We start from the raw sequence: 17,428 nt of genomic DNA, 5'->3' as shown, positions 1-17,428 counted from the left end.
TTGGTTGGATATGAAAGCGTGAAATAATCTGCTACTGCTACTTACTAAAGTCTATTTTCTTATAAAAGAATAATGTAATTTAAAAACATTTGATAAGGCTTGCTACAACAAAATGATCTGTAATCTACAGAAAAATGTATAATTTATCTTAGGACTGCAGTCATGAAAGCACTACAACACACACACACACACATTCATTCCAATGGTCAGTTGGGTTTTCCCCCTCAGAGCCCTGTTTAACCATCAAATTCCACCAGAACATGGACCATTCCCCAAAACGCTGCATCATTGGGGTCCCCTGGTCACTACTACTGTGATTTCCTGACCAAATGTAACATGCGATGAGAAAATAGGATTCCACAGGGATTTCTCCTGATTAAAAACTGTGCAATACTTACACCCCTATTGCAGATCAGTTGTACAGTTTGAACACAAAAGAACAAAGAATCCCGATCACAAGAAAGTCACGTCATCTGAACAGTCTAGCCATTCAGTGCCTCTAAAGCAGGGGTGTCAAACATAAGGCCCGGGGGCCAGATCAGGCCGCAAGCAGGTTTCATACAAGATGTTTGGGGTAGGAAGGGAAAATTAGAAAGAAAAGATATTCACATGCAGCTATCTTCAACAATTTATAATGAGCAATTTATGTGCTAAATTGATTAAACCTAGCACTACAAACCATCCTCAGGAAGGAAAAGGCCAAAAAACTGACATGTAAGTAGGGTGTTTTAAGAGAGAAAGAGCAGGATATGATGTCAGAAGATGATTTGTACGTGTTTGCTCATAAGTGGGTATAGTGAAGGAGTATCATCAGACAACAATCTGATACCAATGCATAGAAAAGAAAATGACCATGACGGCCCCCACAAGGTCTCATTCCAACAAATCCGGCCCACTGCCTAATATGAGTTTGACACTCCTGCTCTAAAGAGTAAAGTTAAAAGTTAAAGTTAAAGTCTAAAGAGTTGCGTACTGAGATGTCCGATAAGTTTCTCGTTCAAGTGAGGACTCAATGAAGCAATGACACACCTGAAGCACACTCATTATCAACAGCTGCCAAAATGTAATTGTTGAATAAACTGCTCCAGTACACATGTTGTTGCTTTGCTTCACATACAGGTGGTTTGTGACATTTAAAAATACAATGTATACACAATATAAATGGAACCCCCAAAAAAAAAAAAAAAAACGATTCTTAAAAATAATTCATATACAACTGAACAGATGGCTATGCGCAGTAATAATGGACAAACAAGGGGTAACAATACAGCAGGCCACTGTCCAATCAGCAACCAGAGGATCCCACGGGTCCATCCCACTGGCCAATGAGCAGAGGGGCTGGGCAGGCAGAGGTGGTGATGGCTCGCCCCTGAGTGCCGATGAAGCGGTGCGTGCGTGTGTGTGTGTGTGTGTGTGTGTGTGTGTGTGTGTGTGTGTGTGTGTCTGTGTGTATGTGTGTGTGTGCGCGCACGCTGCGGTTCTCTGCTGGTTCTGTGATTGGCTGCATCTGCTGCAGTGGTGGTTCTAATGTGGACTGCCCAAACACTCGGGAAAAAAAACAAAACAAAAAAACAATGCCCTCCCCGTCCAACCCAACCCCTCCCTATACACACCTTGGAGCACAGCGCTTGTAACATCGTAACAAAAGCAATGTTGCGTTTTTTTTTTTTTTCTTTTCATCAAAAGAACATACAATACAGGCAAATAACAAAACAAAAAAAAGAAACCATAGGGTCCATAAGAAGCAACTGAGATTAAGAGAGTACATGATTCTTATCTGATTGCAGTTAAACAAAGTAGAGTTAAGTGTTAGTAACACAGGCATTAAAACAAGAGCGATTTAGGAACCTGTAGAGCACACAGCCCCCAACACCAGTACCCAACGCAAGGAAACCAGATGGGACTGATCCAAAATGTCCGTCTGTCTGTTAGTCTGTCTCTCCCTATGACAGCACTGATGCTTCTGAAACCAGATAGGACTGAGCCAAAATGGCCATCTGTCTTTCTGTCTGTCTGTCTCTCTCTTTAACAGCACTGATGCTTCTGAAGCCAGATGGGACTGATCCAAAATGGCCACCTGTCCCATCCATAAGAGCACTGAGGGCTGGGGACGCATGGCAGAGCCCTGACTCTTGCTGTTCAGTATAATACACTCCTCCCCACACACACACACACACACACACACACTTCCCCTCAGCCAAAGAGGCCAGAATGGCAGGTCTCAGCAGACCTTTGAAATCTGAGTGGACCTATTTCGACACCAACAGACACACATTCTGACGAACCCATTGTCTTTCTCTCTTTTGCACACACACACACACACACACATACAGCCTCTGCAGAGTGGTTCTGTTGCCATTGATTTTCATTTGGAGGGGGATGTCTCTGGGATTCCACCCCCTCAGTCAGAGAGAGAGAGAGAGAGGGAGAGAGAGAGAGAGAGAGAGAGAGACTTACAGGCCAAATAAACACAATCCTCTTCACATCATCATGATCTAAAACAACAGCACCCTGCCTCATCATTAGTATAGAGGACTAACAGCTCATAGGTTTCCTCCTTCTCCTCCTCCTCTCATATGTGCCTCCCTCCATCCCTTTCTCGCTTTCCTAACTCACAACCAATTTCTGTTCATTTCCATAAAGACCATTATTGTGGTGTTCTTTAAAAAAAAAAAAAAAAAAAAAAAAAAAAAAAACTAAAAGAAAGCGAGAGAATTAGAAAAGGAGGAGTGTGTCTGGCGTGCCTGTGTGAGTCTCTGTCTCGGGCGGCTCCAGAGCGCCCCCTGCAGGCTCCTACTCAGACTTGTGGCAGTACAGGTCCTTGAGGGCCTTCAGCTCCTCGATCAGGGTCTTGTTCTGGTTCTCCAGCACGGCCACGCGGTTCTCCAGGCATTTCACGTACTCCTTCTTCTTACGACGGCACTCCCGCGCTGCCTCCCTGTGGCCCAGAGGGGAAGCACAGTTAGAAAGACACTCACCTGGACACACACACACACACACACACACACACACACACACACACACACAGGGCAGACCTTCCTCTGGCCTGTGTAGCCACCCCCCCCCCCCACAAACACACACACAGACCTGTTTTTCATGAGGCGGACCTCCCTCTTGCATGTGGCCACCCCCCCCCACCACCCACACACACACACACACACACACACACACACACACACACCCTGTTCTTCATGAGGCGGACCTCCCTCTTGCGCGTGGCCTCTTCGGCACCCTGGCTGGGGAGAGCGGGGGACGACGCCATGACGACACCGGGGGCGATGGCGCTGGTGTTGGCCGTGCGGATCTGGTAGGCCTGGACGTCGCCGGACGCAGCTGAAATAGAGGAACACAGGGTCAGACACACACACACACACACACACACACACAAAGCTTTAGGATCACCTAAACTAGCTCTGTTCTTAAACCATTCCAATCTGGGTTTCGTCCTAATGACAGAAGTGAGACAGCACTGCTTAGGGCAATCAGTGTTGCAAGAGTTAATATGGATGATAACAAACTCTCAGACCTAGTACTGTTAAGCCTAATTGCTCCATTTGGAACAGTGGATCATGATATCCTTGTCAAAAGATCACAGAGCTGAGTTGACCTCTCCGGCTCAGTCTTAACGAAATCTGTGCCAAACAGATAGGACTTGAACAAAGACTCGATCTTGACTCGGACTCGACATAGGTGGTCTCGTCCCCATCACTAATAAGTCCTCTGCTGAAACCAACTGGCCTTCCTAGGTGATCAGTCCTGGCCTTCCTAGGTGATCAGTCCTGGCCTTCCTAGGTGATCAGTCCTCTGCTGAAACTAACTGGCCTTCCTAGGTGATCAGTCCTCTGCTGAAACCAGCAGAACAGGTCCCCCAGGACTCTTTTCAGGCAGGCAGTATACTGCCATTGGGGGACACAGAACAACAGAGAAAGCCAGCTAAAAACACACACAAAAAGCCAGACAGCCAGAAAAAGAAAACACACACACACACTCTCACCTTGCACAACCACCTGGTTGCTGGGTACAAGTATCTGCTGTCCGTCGCTGGTCTGGGCGTACTGTAGGATGGTGGTGCCCGGCTGGGCACCCGCCGCGTTGGTCATGGTCAGCGTCTGCAGGCCCTGTACGCCGTCCGTGCCGTTATTGGCCAACTGAATCGCCCCACCTTGAGTGATGGCAACTGCACAGGAAGGGACTCATATCAGTTCAGCAGGAGTAGGACTGTGTGTGTGTGTGTTAACGAGTGGTCTATGTAAGGGACTCATATCAGTTCAGCAGGAGTAGGACTGTGTGTGTGTGTGTGTGTGTTAACAAGTGGTCTATGTAAGGGACTCATATCAGTTCAGCAGGAGTAGGACTGTGTGTGTGTGTGTGTGTGTGTGTGTGTGTGTTAACAAGTGGTCTATGTAAGGGACTCATATCAGTTCAGCAGGAGTATGACTGTGTGTGTGTGTGTGTGTGTTAACGAGTGGTCTATGTAAGGGACTCATATCAGTTCAGTGGGAGTATGACTGTGTGTGTGTTTGTTAACGAGTGGTCTAAGGGTCTATATCAGTCATATATAAGAGTATGCAACAAACAAGCACACAGTCCTGGTTAAGAGTCATCACTGCTGGACTCAGACACACACACACACACACACACACACACACACACACACACACACACACACACACACACACTCACTCTCACACACTCACACACACACACACGCTCTTACTGTACTGGCCGCTGCTAGTTTGATAGATGGGCGTGGGCACGGTAACTGTAGTGATGGCGGGGGCGGAGTCTTCCTCAGACTTCTCCTCTTCTATCCGCGGAACAGCCGGAGCATCCGACGACAGGTCATTCAGGATCTTCCTGCAAAGTTCAGACCACAGGTCAGTGTGTGTGTGTGTGTGTGTGTGTGTGTGTGTGTGTGTGTGTTAACCAGACAGGAGGTCATTCCGAGTCAACAATGTATTTGTGTGTGTGTATGTATGTATGTATGTATATGTTGACCAGACAGTAGATCATTCCATGTCAACAAGGTGTATGTACCTGTAGGAGGGCCGTCGAGACAGGATTTCTCTGCGCTTCTGGGAGTCAGTCACACTGTCCACAGACTCCTGGGAGTCCTCACTCTCAGCTATAGTAGAAATCTACACACACACATACACCGACAAACAAACAATTACACACATGCAGGTTAATAATATTTGTGTTCAAAGGTGCATTCAAGTAGTGTGAATACATAAATGAGTTTGTGTATGTGAATATGTGGATGTGTGTGCGTATCAGTGAAATTTATTTGTATAGCACATTATCATACATAATCGCCATTCAATGTGACTTAAACAGACAGAACCAACAAATGAAACGTAAATAGCCCAAGAAAAAGGTATATAAAAGGAAATTAAAATGAATCAAAAAGAATAAATAAACACATGACTATAAAACAATCCATATGGGCCATTAAAAAACATCTGATTCATCAAATGCAGTAGAAAACACTGCACTTGCGGGGGCTGGATGTGTGTGTATATATGTGTGTGTGTGTGTTCACGTGTACTGTCTGCACTTGCGGGGGCTGGATGTGTGTGTATATGTGTGTATATATATGTGTGTGTGTGTGTGTTCACATGTACTGTCTGCACTTGCGGGGGCTGGATGTGTGTGTATATGTGTGTATATGTGTGTGTGTGTGTGTGTGTTCACATATACTGTCTGCACTTGCGGGGGCTGGATGTGTGTGTATATGTGTGTGTGTGTGTGTGTGTGTGTTCACGTGTACTGTCTGCACTTGCGGGGGCTGGATGTGTGTGTGTGTTCACCTGTACTGTCTGCACTTGCGGGGGCTGGATGACGGAGGGCTGTGCGGCCTGGATGACTCCGTGCACCTGCACCGTCTGCCCGTTGGGCAGCTGGACCAGAGTGACCGTGGGTCCGCTGGCGCTCGCTTGTCCCGCTGCCATGGACACCTGCAGTCCACACATGGAGAGGTAGGACTGTGCAATTCATCGGATTTTAATCTCGATCTCGAATTTGGCTCCAAACGATCACAACAACAATGTAATCGAGAATAAATTATTATTTTGCCACATTCCTTTTAGAAAATGCCTAGTGTTATGCCCTCCCACCCCATTCCATACGTGTGACCCTCAATGGCGAAACCAGTCGCATGGGTCAGTTTTTCAAAATTAGTTTCTCATGCTCATTATGAGACAGTGTGCTTTCAAATGATGCCTTTAATGAAAGAATGCTGACCAACACACTACCGGGATAAGGACATTCAAAGTGTTTTGATAGTAAAAGTCTGTTTGTATATACCTGTACCTGTGCCAAGGTGGCGATGTGCTGGGTATCTGTCTCAGAAACAGCAGTGTCGCCGCCCTGCTGGACCTCTGCAGCAGCTTCCATAGTCATTTAGATCACCTGCATGCGGGCGCACACACGTACACGTACGTACACACACACACACACACACACACACACAAACCAGAGATAAAATGTCACTTAGATAAACCAAATTCACCCTAAAGGAGAGGGTGGGGCTTCCTCAGGTGTAGAAAGAGGTGTGGACATCAGTGAATGACAATCACAGCACCCAATGAAAGTTTAATTTTATGTATTGACCATTTACATTTATGCATTTAGCAAGACACTTTTATCCAAATCAACTTACAGAATGAGAGACTTACAGAATTTACATTTCAACTTGTCAAAGTCACACATTTTCATGAAACTGAATAAGGACAAGCCTGAAGTTGTAATTATTAACACAAAGTGCTCTTCTAAACTCTTCTTCATTTCATTGTTAAACACCTTATATTGTTGTCTTGCATGAAGATGTTGTATACATAAAGTCGGTTTGACTGATTGACATCAGGTAGTGGTGGCACAGACCTTGTGTGCACAAGTGTGTGTTTGCCGTTGGGACTTTAGTAGTGGCACTAGTGGCTGTGGAAGGCGCGCGGAGAAAGGGGTATGGTTTGATACAGCGCTGAACTTTGGGAGGCCCTCGGCAGAAAAAGGAAATTTTACTTAAGAGTCGTTTTTATTGAAATAACCGACTCAATAAATATTACAAACACCATAAAACACATATTTTGGATACCCTGTATAATAATGTTTTTGCAATGTTTTCCCTCTTTATTCTATTCATCTATGTGTGTGTGTGTGTGTATATATATACACCTTTTTAATATATATATATATATATATATATATATATATATATATATATATATATATATATTACACACACACAGTCAAAAGTTTGGAGACACTTTCCATTTCATTTATTTCCATTCCATTACAGAGAGAAGGATACCAGATACAATGCAGAGAGATCATTTGCATTGTTTTTTGTTTTACTCAGGGCAGCAGTTTTCAGATTACATTGTCCTTACATAATTGCAAAAGGGTTCTCCAATGTTTTCCAAGTTAGCCTTTTAAAATGATACCAGATTAGTAAACAGAATGTGCCTTTGGAACATTGGATGAATGATTGCTGATAATGGGCAATGTAGATATTGCATTAAAGATGAGCCATTTATTTCTACAACAGTTGAGAACCCTTTTGCAATCATGCAAGCACATAAAAATGTAATCTGAAAACAGCTACCCTGATAAAAAAAAACAACTGATGTCTAAGTAACCCCAAACTTTTGACTGGTAGTGTAGGTCTAGGCCTACTTCTCCCTGATCTTCCACATTTTACTGCTTGTGCTACAAATATCAGTTTCATGAATGAACTTTAATTAACAAATATTGCCATGCATGCGGGCCAAAAAACAACTGACAGGTTGAGTTCAGGTGCTGCATGGACACACCAAAAACTGTTGCCGATTCTCATTAAATGAGCATTGATGCTGACACGCTATTTAGGGCATGATAGCCCGTCACTCTCACTCTACCCACTACTGTGGATTGGCTCGGTACATGCCGGAGCCTCACATGAACTCACACGCAAAGAGGAAGAGCGTGGAGGGGCTCGTTTGGAAAAGGTCCTGGGAGTCCAGCAGAGCTTAATTCTAAAGGTCAGAGGTCAGTTGGGAGTTGGGAGGGGGTTCCCTCTGCTCCTGTCTGTCTGGGGGCAAGGGGGAGTTGACTCAGCTTTTCTTTTTTTTTTTTTTTAAATCACCCTCCAAATACTAGGCAAGGCTTCGCCTACCATTCTGACACACACACGCACGCACCCTATACTTTTAACTAGCAGCCAACTGAACAATGGAATTTAGCAGACGCTTTTGTCCGAACTTACAAAGACTAATAACATTCAAGCCACCATGCAAAGGACAACTTAGGCAACAATAAATACATCCAGCAGAGGACGAAAGTACAAAAGTGTAAGCATTAGTCAAAGTGTAGCTGAAAACATTGTGGGTGGGAGGGGGGCTAAATATGCAAAACTAATATGGAGGCAAACTACATTTTCCAGAAATAAAATGACATGCGAGATGTGGTCTTCAGCTAGGTGTTACAACACGGAATACACAGGAGACTGTAGACGTTGCAGGGATAACTCGCGTGCAGAGCGAAAGAATGCATGCCTGAATGCGACTGTCTCTGTGTGTGCGCGTATGACTGTGGGTAGAGGTGGGAGTACTAGACCAGACTCGCCGATGACTCAAAGTATGGCAAGAGTTGCCAATTTGCCGCCTTTTTACTTCCGGATGTATTACAAGTCAGGGAATCAATTCCATCAGTATTTGTTTACATGTTACATACGCTACAGCATGACAATATCGACCATTGTAAATTCACCTTTAATTGATACTTGCAAGCGGTAACCACTCAATGTAACATGGTAACGTTAACTAGCGTTGGAATTTATTCACCCCATGTCGAAATCTGACACCATGCGAGTTTGAATTTGAGTGAAAGTATAAGATGGTAAGTTACGCAATCTCCCACGACTGCGAAGACGCATTGCAACTGTTCAGTGCTGCACAGCTAGGTCGTTTTAAACCACGAAAAGAGCAGATCTATTCAACCTCGCCGAACCAATTCTTTATATGGCGTTGGGTTTGCGCTGGGTGGGCTGCTAGCTCCCAGGCTAAATGTTTGCCTGCATGTGTCCAGCTTGCTGTTCCATTTCAAGATGTTAGCACAGAACACCATGTCATAGGAAAAAACAGCCACCCTGATCGCTAACGTACCCATCCAATGTCCAATCGCGTACAGTTTGATGACTGGTAATCTGCTCAACATTATTACGCTAGTTTTTCCCGTGGATGCATAACAGATCTCATTCGTTTCCTCCAACTCCACATCTCTTTCTGACTCATTCGAGCTAACGGGCTAGCTAGCAACTTAGCTGTGTGAAACATGCCCACCGCCGCCATGATCTCTTTGTTAGAAACGGACCGAGCATTGCCGAATATTAACTTTTACAGCGTGTGCATTATCGCTTTCCCCCACCGACGCGCCTCTTCTTACCCGACACAGACTCTGCTCGTCACTCCCGGGCCCTCGGAGCTCCACTTTTATTCAGTCCGACACGTAAGAGACCGCGTCAGGCTACACCTCCGTCGCGTCACCGAGGACAACAACACGGAGAACGAGGGGGACGAAAATCAGCTCTAATTCACTATCGACAGGATCCGATGTTGTCCCGGAAAATGCCGAAACTGTAACGAAGAGGGCCGAGCTCCACACGAACATGGGCGGATTTACACGAAACTATGCATATACTGCGCATGCTCACACGAGAACGTTGTTGGCTCAAAGATTCTATAGTTAACTTAGCTTTATCAACCGTCTCTGGTTGGCTGCTTTAACATTCATAAAGTGCTATATTCTTGACATTTAACGATTCTGGCACATACACTGTTTGACGTTGACTATGGACATATAATTTTCAATCTTTACGAAAGTATTTGCATGGATGGCGACGACTAAGCCGCGCAGTTGTGATTGGTCCATTTTCACAGAGAATCAGTTCGAGTATCAATTTTCCACCAATGACGGCCCATTGTGTTGACGTTTGCGAGGAGAAAAAAGTAGTTGCTCTTCCTGTTTGGAATCAAACCAGGAAATACAGACCATGTAACTCGGAACGTCGAAGTTGTGTGAATGCAATCTTGTCCATTTCTTTTTTCTTCGCTCGTATAATCACACATTATAGTTATGGCTTCGTTATTCAAGAAAAAGACGGTGGATGGTGAGTTGGTCTTAATAATTGTCAAGTTGCCTGCATATTTGTCGCCACAATTGCGGGATAATGCCGCATTTTAGCAAACTAATGTTGACGAGCTAAGCTAGCAAGCTAAAAGTAGCCTTACCAGTTTATGTGGATTGATCTCGCCAGGACTGTAGGGTATAGTGTCGCATTTACCAAGCTTTGAAACTTGCCAGCCAAAGATAGCCTCCCTGAACTCAGGGGCATATTGTCGTTTGAGAATCAGTGTAAAGATCCGTCTATCGCGAAACACCAAGTGATTCGATAGATTTGTACGAGGCCAAACCAACGTCTTTCCCTTGAAGAAGTTGAGTTGACCAATATTCTCGAGACCACAGTCCGCTGTTCTAACTAGTCTACTGATGCTTTTGTGCTTATGTCTGGGTTAGGTGAGTGTGTATTGTAAACTAGCTTCATTAGAACGTGATTCTTCTCCTAGATGTCATCAAAGAGCAAACCAAAGAACTCAGGGGAACCCAGCGGCAGATCACCCGAGACCGCACCGCCCTGGAGAGACAAGAGAAACAAATGGTGAGCACACACGGATTGTCATAACTCCTGACAGTAGTCATGGCCGCACCTCTGTGAGTGATGTCATCAGACTGGTGTGGGATTTCCACTGTGACACACAGAGGCAGTGGAGAGGCTAGCTGACACCTTAACCTGTTAGTGTCTGAACATGGTCACTTACTACTGTGTGTGGGTGTGTACTCATGCTAGCATTCCCATTTCACCAGCTTTGAGTGTGTGTGTCTGTCTGTGTAAACATTCCCATTTCACCTGGTGTGTGCGTGCGTGTGTGTGTATGCACGTGTGCACTCCCATATCATCTGTTGTGGGTGTGTGAGTACTTCCATGTCATGTGCTATGTGTGTGTGTGTCTGTGATTATTGTTGTGCAGGAGCTGGAGATTAAGAAAATGGCGAAGGCTGGGAACAAGGATGCGTGTAAGATCTTGGCCAAGCAGCTAGTTCAGCTACGCAAGCAGAAGAACCGCACCTACGCCGTCAGTTCAAAGGTCACCTCCATGTCCACGCAGACCAAGCTCATGAACTCTCAGATGAAGATGGCTGGTGCTATGGCCAAGACTACCAAAGTAAGAGTGCTCTATATGGATACATGAAACTGGCCTCTATATGTAGACTGATGAAACTGGCCTCTGTAGACTAATCTGAGCATCCCCTATATGTAGACTATTAAAACTGCCCCCTGTATCTAGACTATTAAAACTGCCCCCTGTATCTAGACTATTGAAACTGCCCCCTGTATGTAGACTATTAAAACTGCCCCCTGTATGTAGACTATTGAAACTGCCCCATGTATATAGACTAATGTAAGCAGCTTCTGTAGACCGTTTCAACCGCATAAACAAACATGTGTGTTCCTAAGGCATTTCTGGTGGCACAGAAAACAACATTGAGCTAATGGTAACTTGGGTAATAAAAAAGTTTTAAAGTGGACATTTTGTAGAGCCTTATGCTAAAGTCTAATTCATTTTACTTTCAAAGTATTTGCGTTGGCGTTGAACGTTTCAACCGGAAACCTTCTAGGAACCGATTGAAAGGGTCTATATGTAGACTAATGTGAGCGGCCTCTATATAGACTAACGAAACTCTCTGTAGACCATGCAGGCGGTCAATAAGAAGATGGATCCTCAGAAGACCCTCCAGACGATGCAGAACTTCCAGAAGGAGACGGCCAAGATGGAAATGACGGATGAGATGAGTAAGGCTATATCCACATGAATCCGTTTTGTTTTGAAAACTAATTGACCTCCATATGACTGTTAGAGCTCTGGGAGTCTCTCGGCTGCATTAGAGTCCGGGAAGGAGATGAATGTAAGGCTTGTAGATGTGTGTGTGAGTGTGAGTGTCATACAGTTAAGAACCAAATTATTCATACCCCTGGCAAATATTGATTTTGTCTTTATCGATATGTTTGTTCTGACTGAAAATGACACTGTCACTGCCAAAAGGTTGCAAGACAATGTGGGAGAAACATGGAATCAAAAAAAGAAGCATTTTCATCTTTTTTTTTTTTTTACCTTATTATGAAAAATGGCATGTCCAAAATTATTTATAACCTTCTAAAGTAATCAATGGATACATCTTTATTTGCATTCACAAATCTCAAAATGGTTCTTAGAATACCTACCAACCCTCGTCATGTCTCCAGAATAATTGTAGACCTTTTTAGCAGAAATCCAGGTTTTGAAGAATTTTGTTCCTAACTGAATGAGTAGTAGGGCTGGGACAACGCGTCGACATAATCGATGACGTCGACGCAAAAAATACGTTGACGCAAAATATGAGCCTCGATTCGTCAAGCATAACGTGTGCTGCTAAATATTTTTTAATTTTACACCTTCAGTGTTTCAGGGTCAAGTTTAGCATGCCTACTTGCAGCTGCTTGTATTCGTTACTCATGCAGGGCTCATTTTATTGACTCTGAATGTTTGCAAAATCCCGATGTAAATGGAAAAGTGTTTTCCAAGACTCAAAAGTGCTTGTCTAAAGGAGAAGTACGAACCGTTATTTGAACTAACTACGTTATGAATTGCATCCACACATCAGCAGCCTTTTAACTGTGTTAATGTTAATTGCAAGGATTCCCACACAGGCACTCAATTAGACATACACTACTGAACTTTATTGAATGCTACCTCTGACTAAGAATGCATTACTTTGCACTTGTATAGTCTTTTATTTTGGAATCTTAAAAGCAATAAACATATATTGCAGTGTTAAAGAATTCATGTTTTTTCATTCAGATATGTAAATAAACATGTATAAGTTGCTATTAGTGAATTAATGGGGAGATAATCTAATCGAAATGGAATCGGACTGAAAAAATGAATCGTTAGATTAATCGATGCATCGAAAAAATAATCGCTAGATTAATCGTTTAAAAAATAATCGTTTATCACAGCCTGAGTAGGTTAGCCTCATTGACTCTAGTCATGGCTATTGACACTAATATTGCTTCCTATCCTGTGTGTGTGTGTGTGAAATGGAGTTGTTATCTTGTTATCTGTTTGTGTGTCTGGTACAAGTGGATATAGTAGTTGTTTGTGTGTATATGTGTGCATGTGTGTGTGTATGCGCGGTGGACTTAATTGTTGTCTGTGTTTCTCCCTCAGTCAATGACACACTGGATGAGCTCTTCGAGGGCTCGGATGATGAGGAGGAGTCTGACAACATCGTGTCCCAGGTGCTTGACGAAATCGGCATCGAGATCTCAGGAAAGGTGAGTCCCAGAACATTGTCTCCCAGGTGCTCGAGAAGGCCGTGTGTGTGTGTGTGTGTGTGGGGGTGCTCGAGGAGGTCCTGATATCATTTCCCTCGGGATCAATGATCATGTCTATCATCCATCTATCTCTGAGTGTGTGTAATTATAGCCTATAATGCCCCGAAGTGTGTATGTGTGACACTGCAGGAGCCATGTGTGTGTTGTGGTGTTAAAAGTGCAGAAAGGCTTTAGAGAGGGGAGCTAGAGCAACCATTAGATACCATCAGGCCCACACGCACAGGCCAGAAAGGTATTCCATCAACCTTGCTAAAGACTAAACCTGGCTTTTTTCGATAAGTCTCGCTAATTTTAGTGAAAGTTCCATTACATTAGTGTGGTTTACTTAAATCCCAGTTTGGCAATTTATGCCACAGAACTAATCTGGTCCGTAGCAGGTTAACTTTCAAGCTTAATCAAGCTGTGTTCCAAAAAAAAAAACATCACTCGGAAAACGAGTTCCAAATGAGTTCCGTCAACCTGTGCATGTTCATGTCCTACAACTTCAAAAATAGTCAAAACTTTTTTCCAACAGTGCCACCATGCATTGATTTATATATTCACTAGTTCTGAAGAATCTATGAAAATTATACAACTTAAAAATGTTTTAATTTGACGTGTGATTCTAGGAGTCCTGCTACTCTGCCTAATTTGCGTTCTGTGATGGTGTAACACGTAGCATGACGGCAGAGTAAAGGAGGCACAATTGTGCGTGTTCTCAGGTTCGCTTCTCACACAGCTTTACAAAGCATATCACATTGATAATGGCATTTATAGTGATACTCTTTAATGAAAGCCATTAAAACCGCTTCATGTGTCATGTCAAATCAACTGTGTGCTACACAGATTATATTAAATATTGGCAACTATTTCAACTTAATAAACCCGTTTAGAAATCATTTGGCTGGTTAAATGACCTGGTTCGGTTCGGTTCGGACTTTCCGCTCCACCTAGCGTCCCCAGGCGGAAAACTGATAGACAACTATCTTTTTCTCTCTCTCTGTTCAATTTATATGACTATAAAATTCTTGTGCATGGCGCTTGTAAATCGAACAGAAATTTTACGACATATAACCTCTTTTGGTCAAACTACTGTTTTGGTTTACTTTTCTACCTCGTGCATGAGCAGATATGAAGCTGACCTAAGCCTCGTTCGAATAAACGAGGGCAAGATCCAGCTACTTTGAGTTAATGGAACGGCTTCAGCCCCAATTGAAAGTCTATGCTAGGTCAAGCCAGGCTATTTCTGTTAAGCGCCGCCTTCATTAAAGACGTTGATGGAATTCCCCCCAGTTCAAACAAAGTACTCGCAATGAGATGAAACCTTTACAAAAACAACTCGCAATTGTGTGAATTAATTGTTACAAGTGTGTGTGTGTGTGTGTGTGTGTGTGTGTGTGTGTACATGATCATTTGGCAACCGTTTGTGTCATCTCACTGCGGATCTTTAGTCTGAACTGGGCTGGGGTACATTTGAGTGAAGTGTGTTTTAGTGTGTGTGTGCACACTCTGTCGTGTGTGTGTGCGCGCATGCGCTCATCCCAGAGTTAAGTGGATGGCATGTGAGAATGAATTGGTTCTTTCATGAACACTAACCTACTGCTCACCCTCTTAACAAATGCCTGTGTTTAAAAGCAGTCTACCTACCGTGTGTGTGTGTGTGTGGGAGCGTTTTAAGAACAGCAATGATAATAACTAATGGCCAACAATATGCTGAAATGACTGTGGTACTCCAGTGCTGGTAGCAACGGTGTTATCCCTGTGTTAGTGATGAGTTATGGTTTAAAAATGTCACCAGGCAAGGGTGAAATGACTGGTATGGACGAGCTTGGGATTACTGGCGACCCCTATCGATGTTACTTTGAATAAGCTGTCTGCTGGTTACCCTGTCTGAAAGGCTGGATTGAAGCCTTGAATGTTTTTTTAATGTTATTGAGTTGTGTCTTGAGCTATATCGTGAGCTATATCGTGTGTGTGTGTGTATGTGCAGATGTCCAAGGCTCCCGCGGCGAGCAGGAACAACCCCAGTGCCTCCACGTCCAAAGCGGACACCATCTCAGACGACGAGATCGAGAGACAGCTGAAGGCCTTGGGAGTGGACTAACACAGAGAATCTTTCTCTCTCTCTCTGTCTCTCGCTCTTTCACTCACTCACTCACACACACATACACACACACACACACTGGCACACTACTAAGAAAAATACAGCTTGGACTTTCTAAGGCATATCCTGTCTGCTGAAAAGTCTGTGTGGACACAAACACACACACATGCATGCCTTCAGTCTCTCTGATGTGAACCTCTGGAAACCTCTGCAGCAGAGTCACAGAGTCCCCACTGGGAGGTGCTGTTTTGACTCTTTCTGCTCCGTACAGCTGCAATAGGTAGACTCAGGTGTGTGTGTGTGTGTGTGTGTGTGTGTGTCTCTGAGAAATACACTCCATGCCCTCAATGCCACCCCCTACAACCTTAGTGTGTGTGTGTGTGTGTGTGTGTGTGTGTGTGTGCGTGCGCGCGCGCACGCGTGTGAGTTTTAGAATACTGACATAGGGACTTAAGAGTTGATGATATGTCCTCGAACCTGGAGCTTAAATAAGAATGCTTCCTCAATGTGTGTGTGTGTGGCAGAGAGATTCCTCTGTGTGCGCGTGTGTGCGTGTTGCGGTTCCTCAATGTGAGAGTATGTGGTGGACAGGTTTTCATTTAGTTTATCCCACCTGTCAACTCTCCTTTCACCTCATGAGGCTGCAGACGACTTTCAGGATTGCAAGCATATACTGTGTCGCCACACACACAGACACACACTCAGACACACTGTCTCCAAAACATACATACACACACACACTGTATCTCCTCAGTCTTCTCCCATACTGCGCACACACACACACACACACACGCGCGCGCACACACACGCACTGTGTCTCAGTCTGGTTCCACATCAGTCCGCTGAGGGGCTTTATGGGCCTCATGGCCGTTCCGGTCTGGACTGTTCTTCTCGCTAGTAATCCTGGTACGTGTCAGAGACTTGCCTTTAGGTGGTGGACAAGGGGGGTGAGGAACCCTTCCATATACTACAACATTTTCATTTTATTATATTGCCATAAATAAAGTACATGTTTGTAAATAAATTGTTACTAAGTCTGTTGTCATTTACTAATAAATGACTATGATCGCTGTCTTAATTTCCTGTTTTTTATTCATCTATTTTGAAATTGTCATGGTTACTTGATGTCATTTGTAAAGGTGGATGTGTGGTTCATGTTTGCTCTCATCAGCTCAGGCTGTGGTCAGGAATGATGTAACAGTGTGTGTGTCTGTGTCAGACAACTTTTAAATGGTTGTTTAAAAAGTTTTCTGAATCCTCATTAGCTCAACAGTTCAGCACAAGCTGGTGAGGTTAACAATACACAGCTGAGTCTGGGGGAGAAAGTTGAGAATGTTATTGTTGAGTCAAACAATAATTACAATGGAACACAACAGCACATTTTGTGAAAATTAGATAACCATCATAAAATATGTGGAAATGGTCAGACCAGTCTATATGAGTGTTTTAATCCTCTCAAACTAGCATGAATAGGCATTAATGGGAGGGTAATACTGATTGAATCCTCCCAGCAGTTAGTTTGCATAATGTGGTGAGGGTTTGTGGGACTATTATTATTTTAAAGAAGTGGGGTTGTTATTTGGGTGATGCAGAAGCTGTGAGTGTCCAAAAATGCATCCAGTAAAACCAGAGGCTCTCTAGCCATGACACACACGGACTCACTGTGTGTAGGCATTTTGTGTACTAGAACCCTCTATGTGTAAGTGTTCATTGGTCAAGAACCCTCTGTGTGTTCCAGAACCAGTGGGGAGTAGATGTTCCGTTTTTTTTTTTAGAACTAGTGGTGTTGGGGGAGTTGAAGTTGCAGTAAGTGTAAAAATTCAGGATGACAACCACTCAGCGTGGCAAAGATGGTGTCTTCACTAATAAGTATCTGT

The 17,428-nt window shown here is 43.9% G+C and overlaps 2 protein-coding genes across 7 annotated transcripts; one reads left to right on the top strand and one right to left on the bottom strand.

Moving 5' to 3' along the window:
- Nucleotides 1-1,391: 1,391 nt before the first annotated feature.
- Nucleotides 1,392-9,593, bottom strand: creb1a (cAMP responsive element binding protein 1a). Of its 6 annotated transcripts, none has more exons than XM_048234597.1 (8): nucleotides 9,421-9,593; nucleotides 6,307-6,411; nucleotides 5,811-5,984; nucleotides 5,038-5,138; nucleotides 4,718-4,857; nucleotides 3,995-4,177; nucleotides 3,182-3,333; nucleotides 1,392-2,937 (listed from the first exon to the last, which is right to left on the bottom strand). In XM_048234597.1, the coding sequence occupies exons 2-8, from the start codon at nucleotides 6,400-6,402 to the stop codon at nucleotides 2,794-2,796; spliced, it is 990 nt and encodes a 329-aa protein (XP_048090554.1). In that variant the 5' UTR covers nucleotides 6,403-6,411; nucleotides 9,421-9,593; the 3' UTR covers nucleotides 1,392-2,793. The 6 variants fall into 6 exon arrangements, with proteins under 6 accessions (XP_048090554.1, XP_048090559.1, XP_048090556.1 ...); XM_048234602.1 differs by having other exon boundaries at nucleotides 5,811-5,957; nucleotides 6,313-6,411; nucleotides 9,421-9,591; XM_048234599.1 differs by having other exon boundaries at nucleotides 6,313-6,411; nucleotides 9,421-9,590.
- Nucleotides 9,594-9,992: 399 nt separating this feature from the next.
- Nucleotides 9,993-16,629, top strand: chmp2bb (charged multivesicular body protein 2Bb). Its single transcript, XM_048234604.1, has 6 exons — nucleotides 9,993-10,144; nucleotides 10,602-10,693; nucleotides 11,064-11,258; nucleotides 11,785-11,887; nucleotides 13,302-13,408; nucleotides 15,438-16,629. Exons 1-6 carry the CDS (start codon nucleotides 10,111-10,113, stop codon nucleotides 15,549-15,551), a joined length of 645 nt encoding a protein of 214 aa, XP_048090561.1. The 5' UTR covers nucleotides 9,993-10,110; the 3' UTR covers nucleotides 15,552-16,629.
- Nucleotides 16,630-17,428: the final 799 nt, after the last annotated feature.

This window comes from Alosa alosa, chromosome 23 (genome assembly GCF_017589495.1).
Source record: "Alosa alosa isolate M-15738 ecotype Scorff River chromosome 23, AALO_Geno_1.1, whole genome shotgun sequence".
In the NCBI taxonomy this organism is placed as follows: domain Eukaryota; kingdom Metazoa; phylum Chordata; class Actinopteri; order Clupeiformes; family Clupeidae; genus Alosa; species Alosa alosa.
Note: the sequence above shows the minus strand (reverse complement) of the source record. Positions and strands in the feature narration are given on the sequence as shown.

Coding starts and splice junctions, on each gene's coding strand:
- creb1a (XM_048234597.1), bottom strand. CDS start 6,402: ATGACTATGGAAGCTGCTGCAGAGGTCCAGCAGGGCGGCGACACTGCT. Junction 5,985..6,306: donor CCACCTTGGCACAGGTACAG/GTATATACAAAC, acceptor TGAATTGCACAG/TCCTACCTCTCCATGTGTGG. Junction 2,938..3,181: donor TCCGCCTCATGAAGAACAGG/GTGTGTGTGTGT, acceptor CTGGGCCACAGG/GAGGCAGCGCGGGAGTGCCG.
- chmp2bb (XM_048234604.1), top strand. CDS start 10,111: ATGGCTTCGTTATTCAAGAAAAAGACGGTGGATG. Junction 10,145..10,601: donor CAAGAAAAAGACGGTGGATG/GTGAGTTGGTCT, acceptor TTCTTCTCCTAG/ATGTCATCAAAGAGCAAACC. Junction 11,259..11,784: donor CTATGGCCAAGACTACCAAA/GTAAGAGTGCTC, acceptor AACTCTCTGTAG/ACCATGCAGGCGGTCAATAA.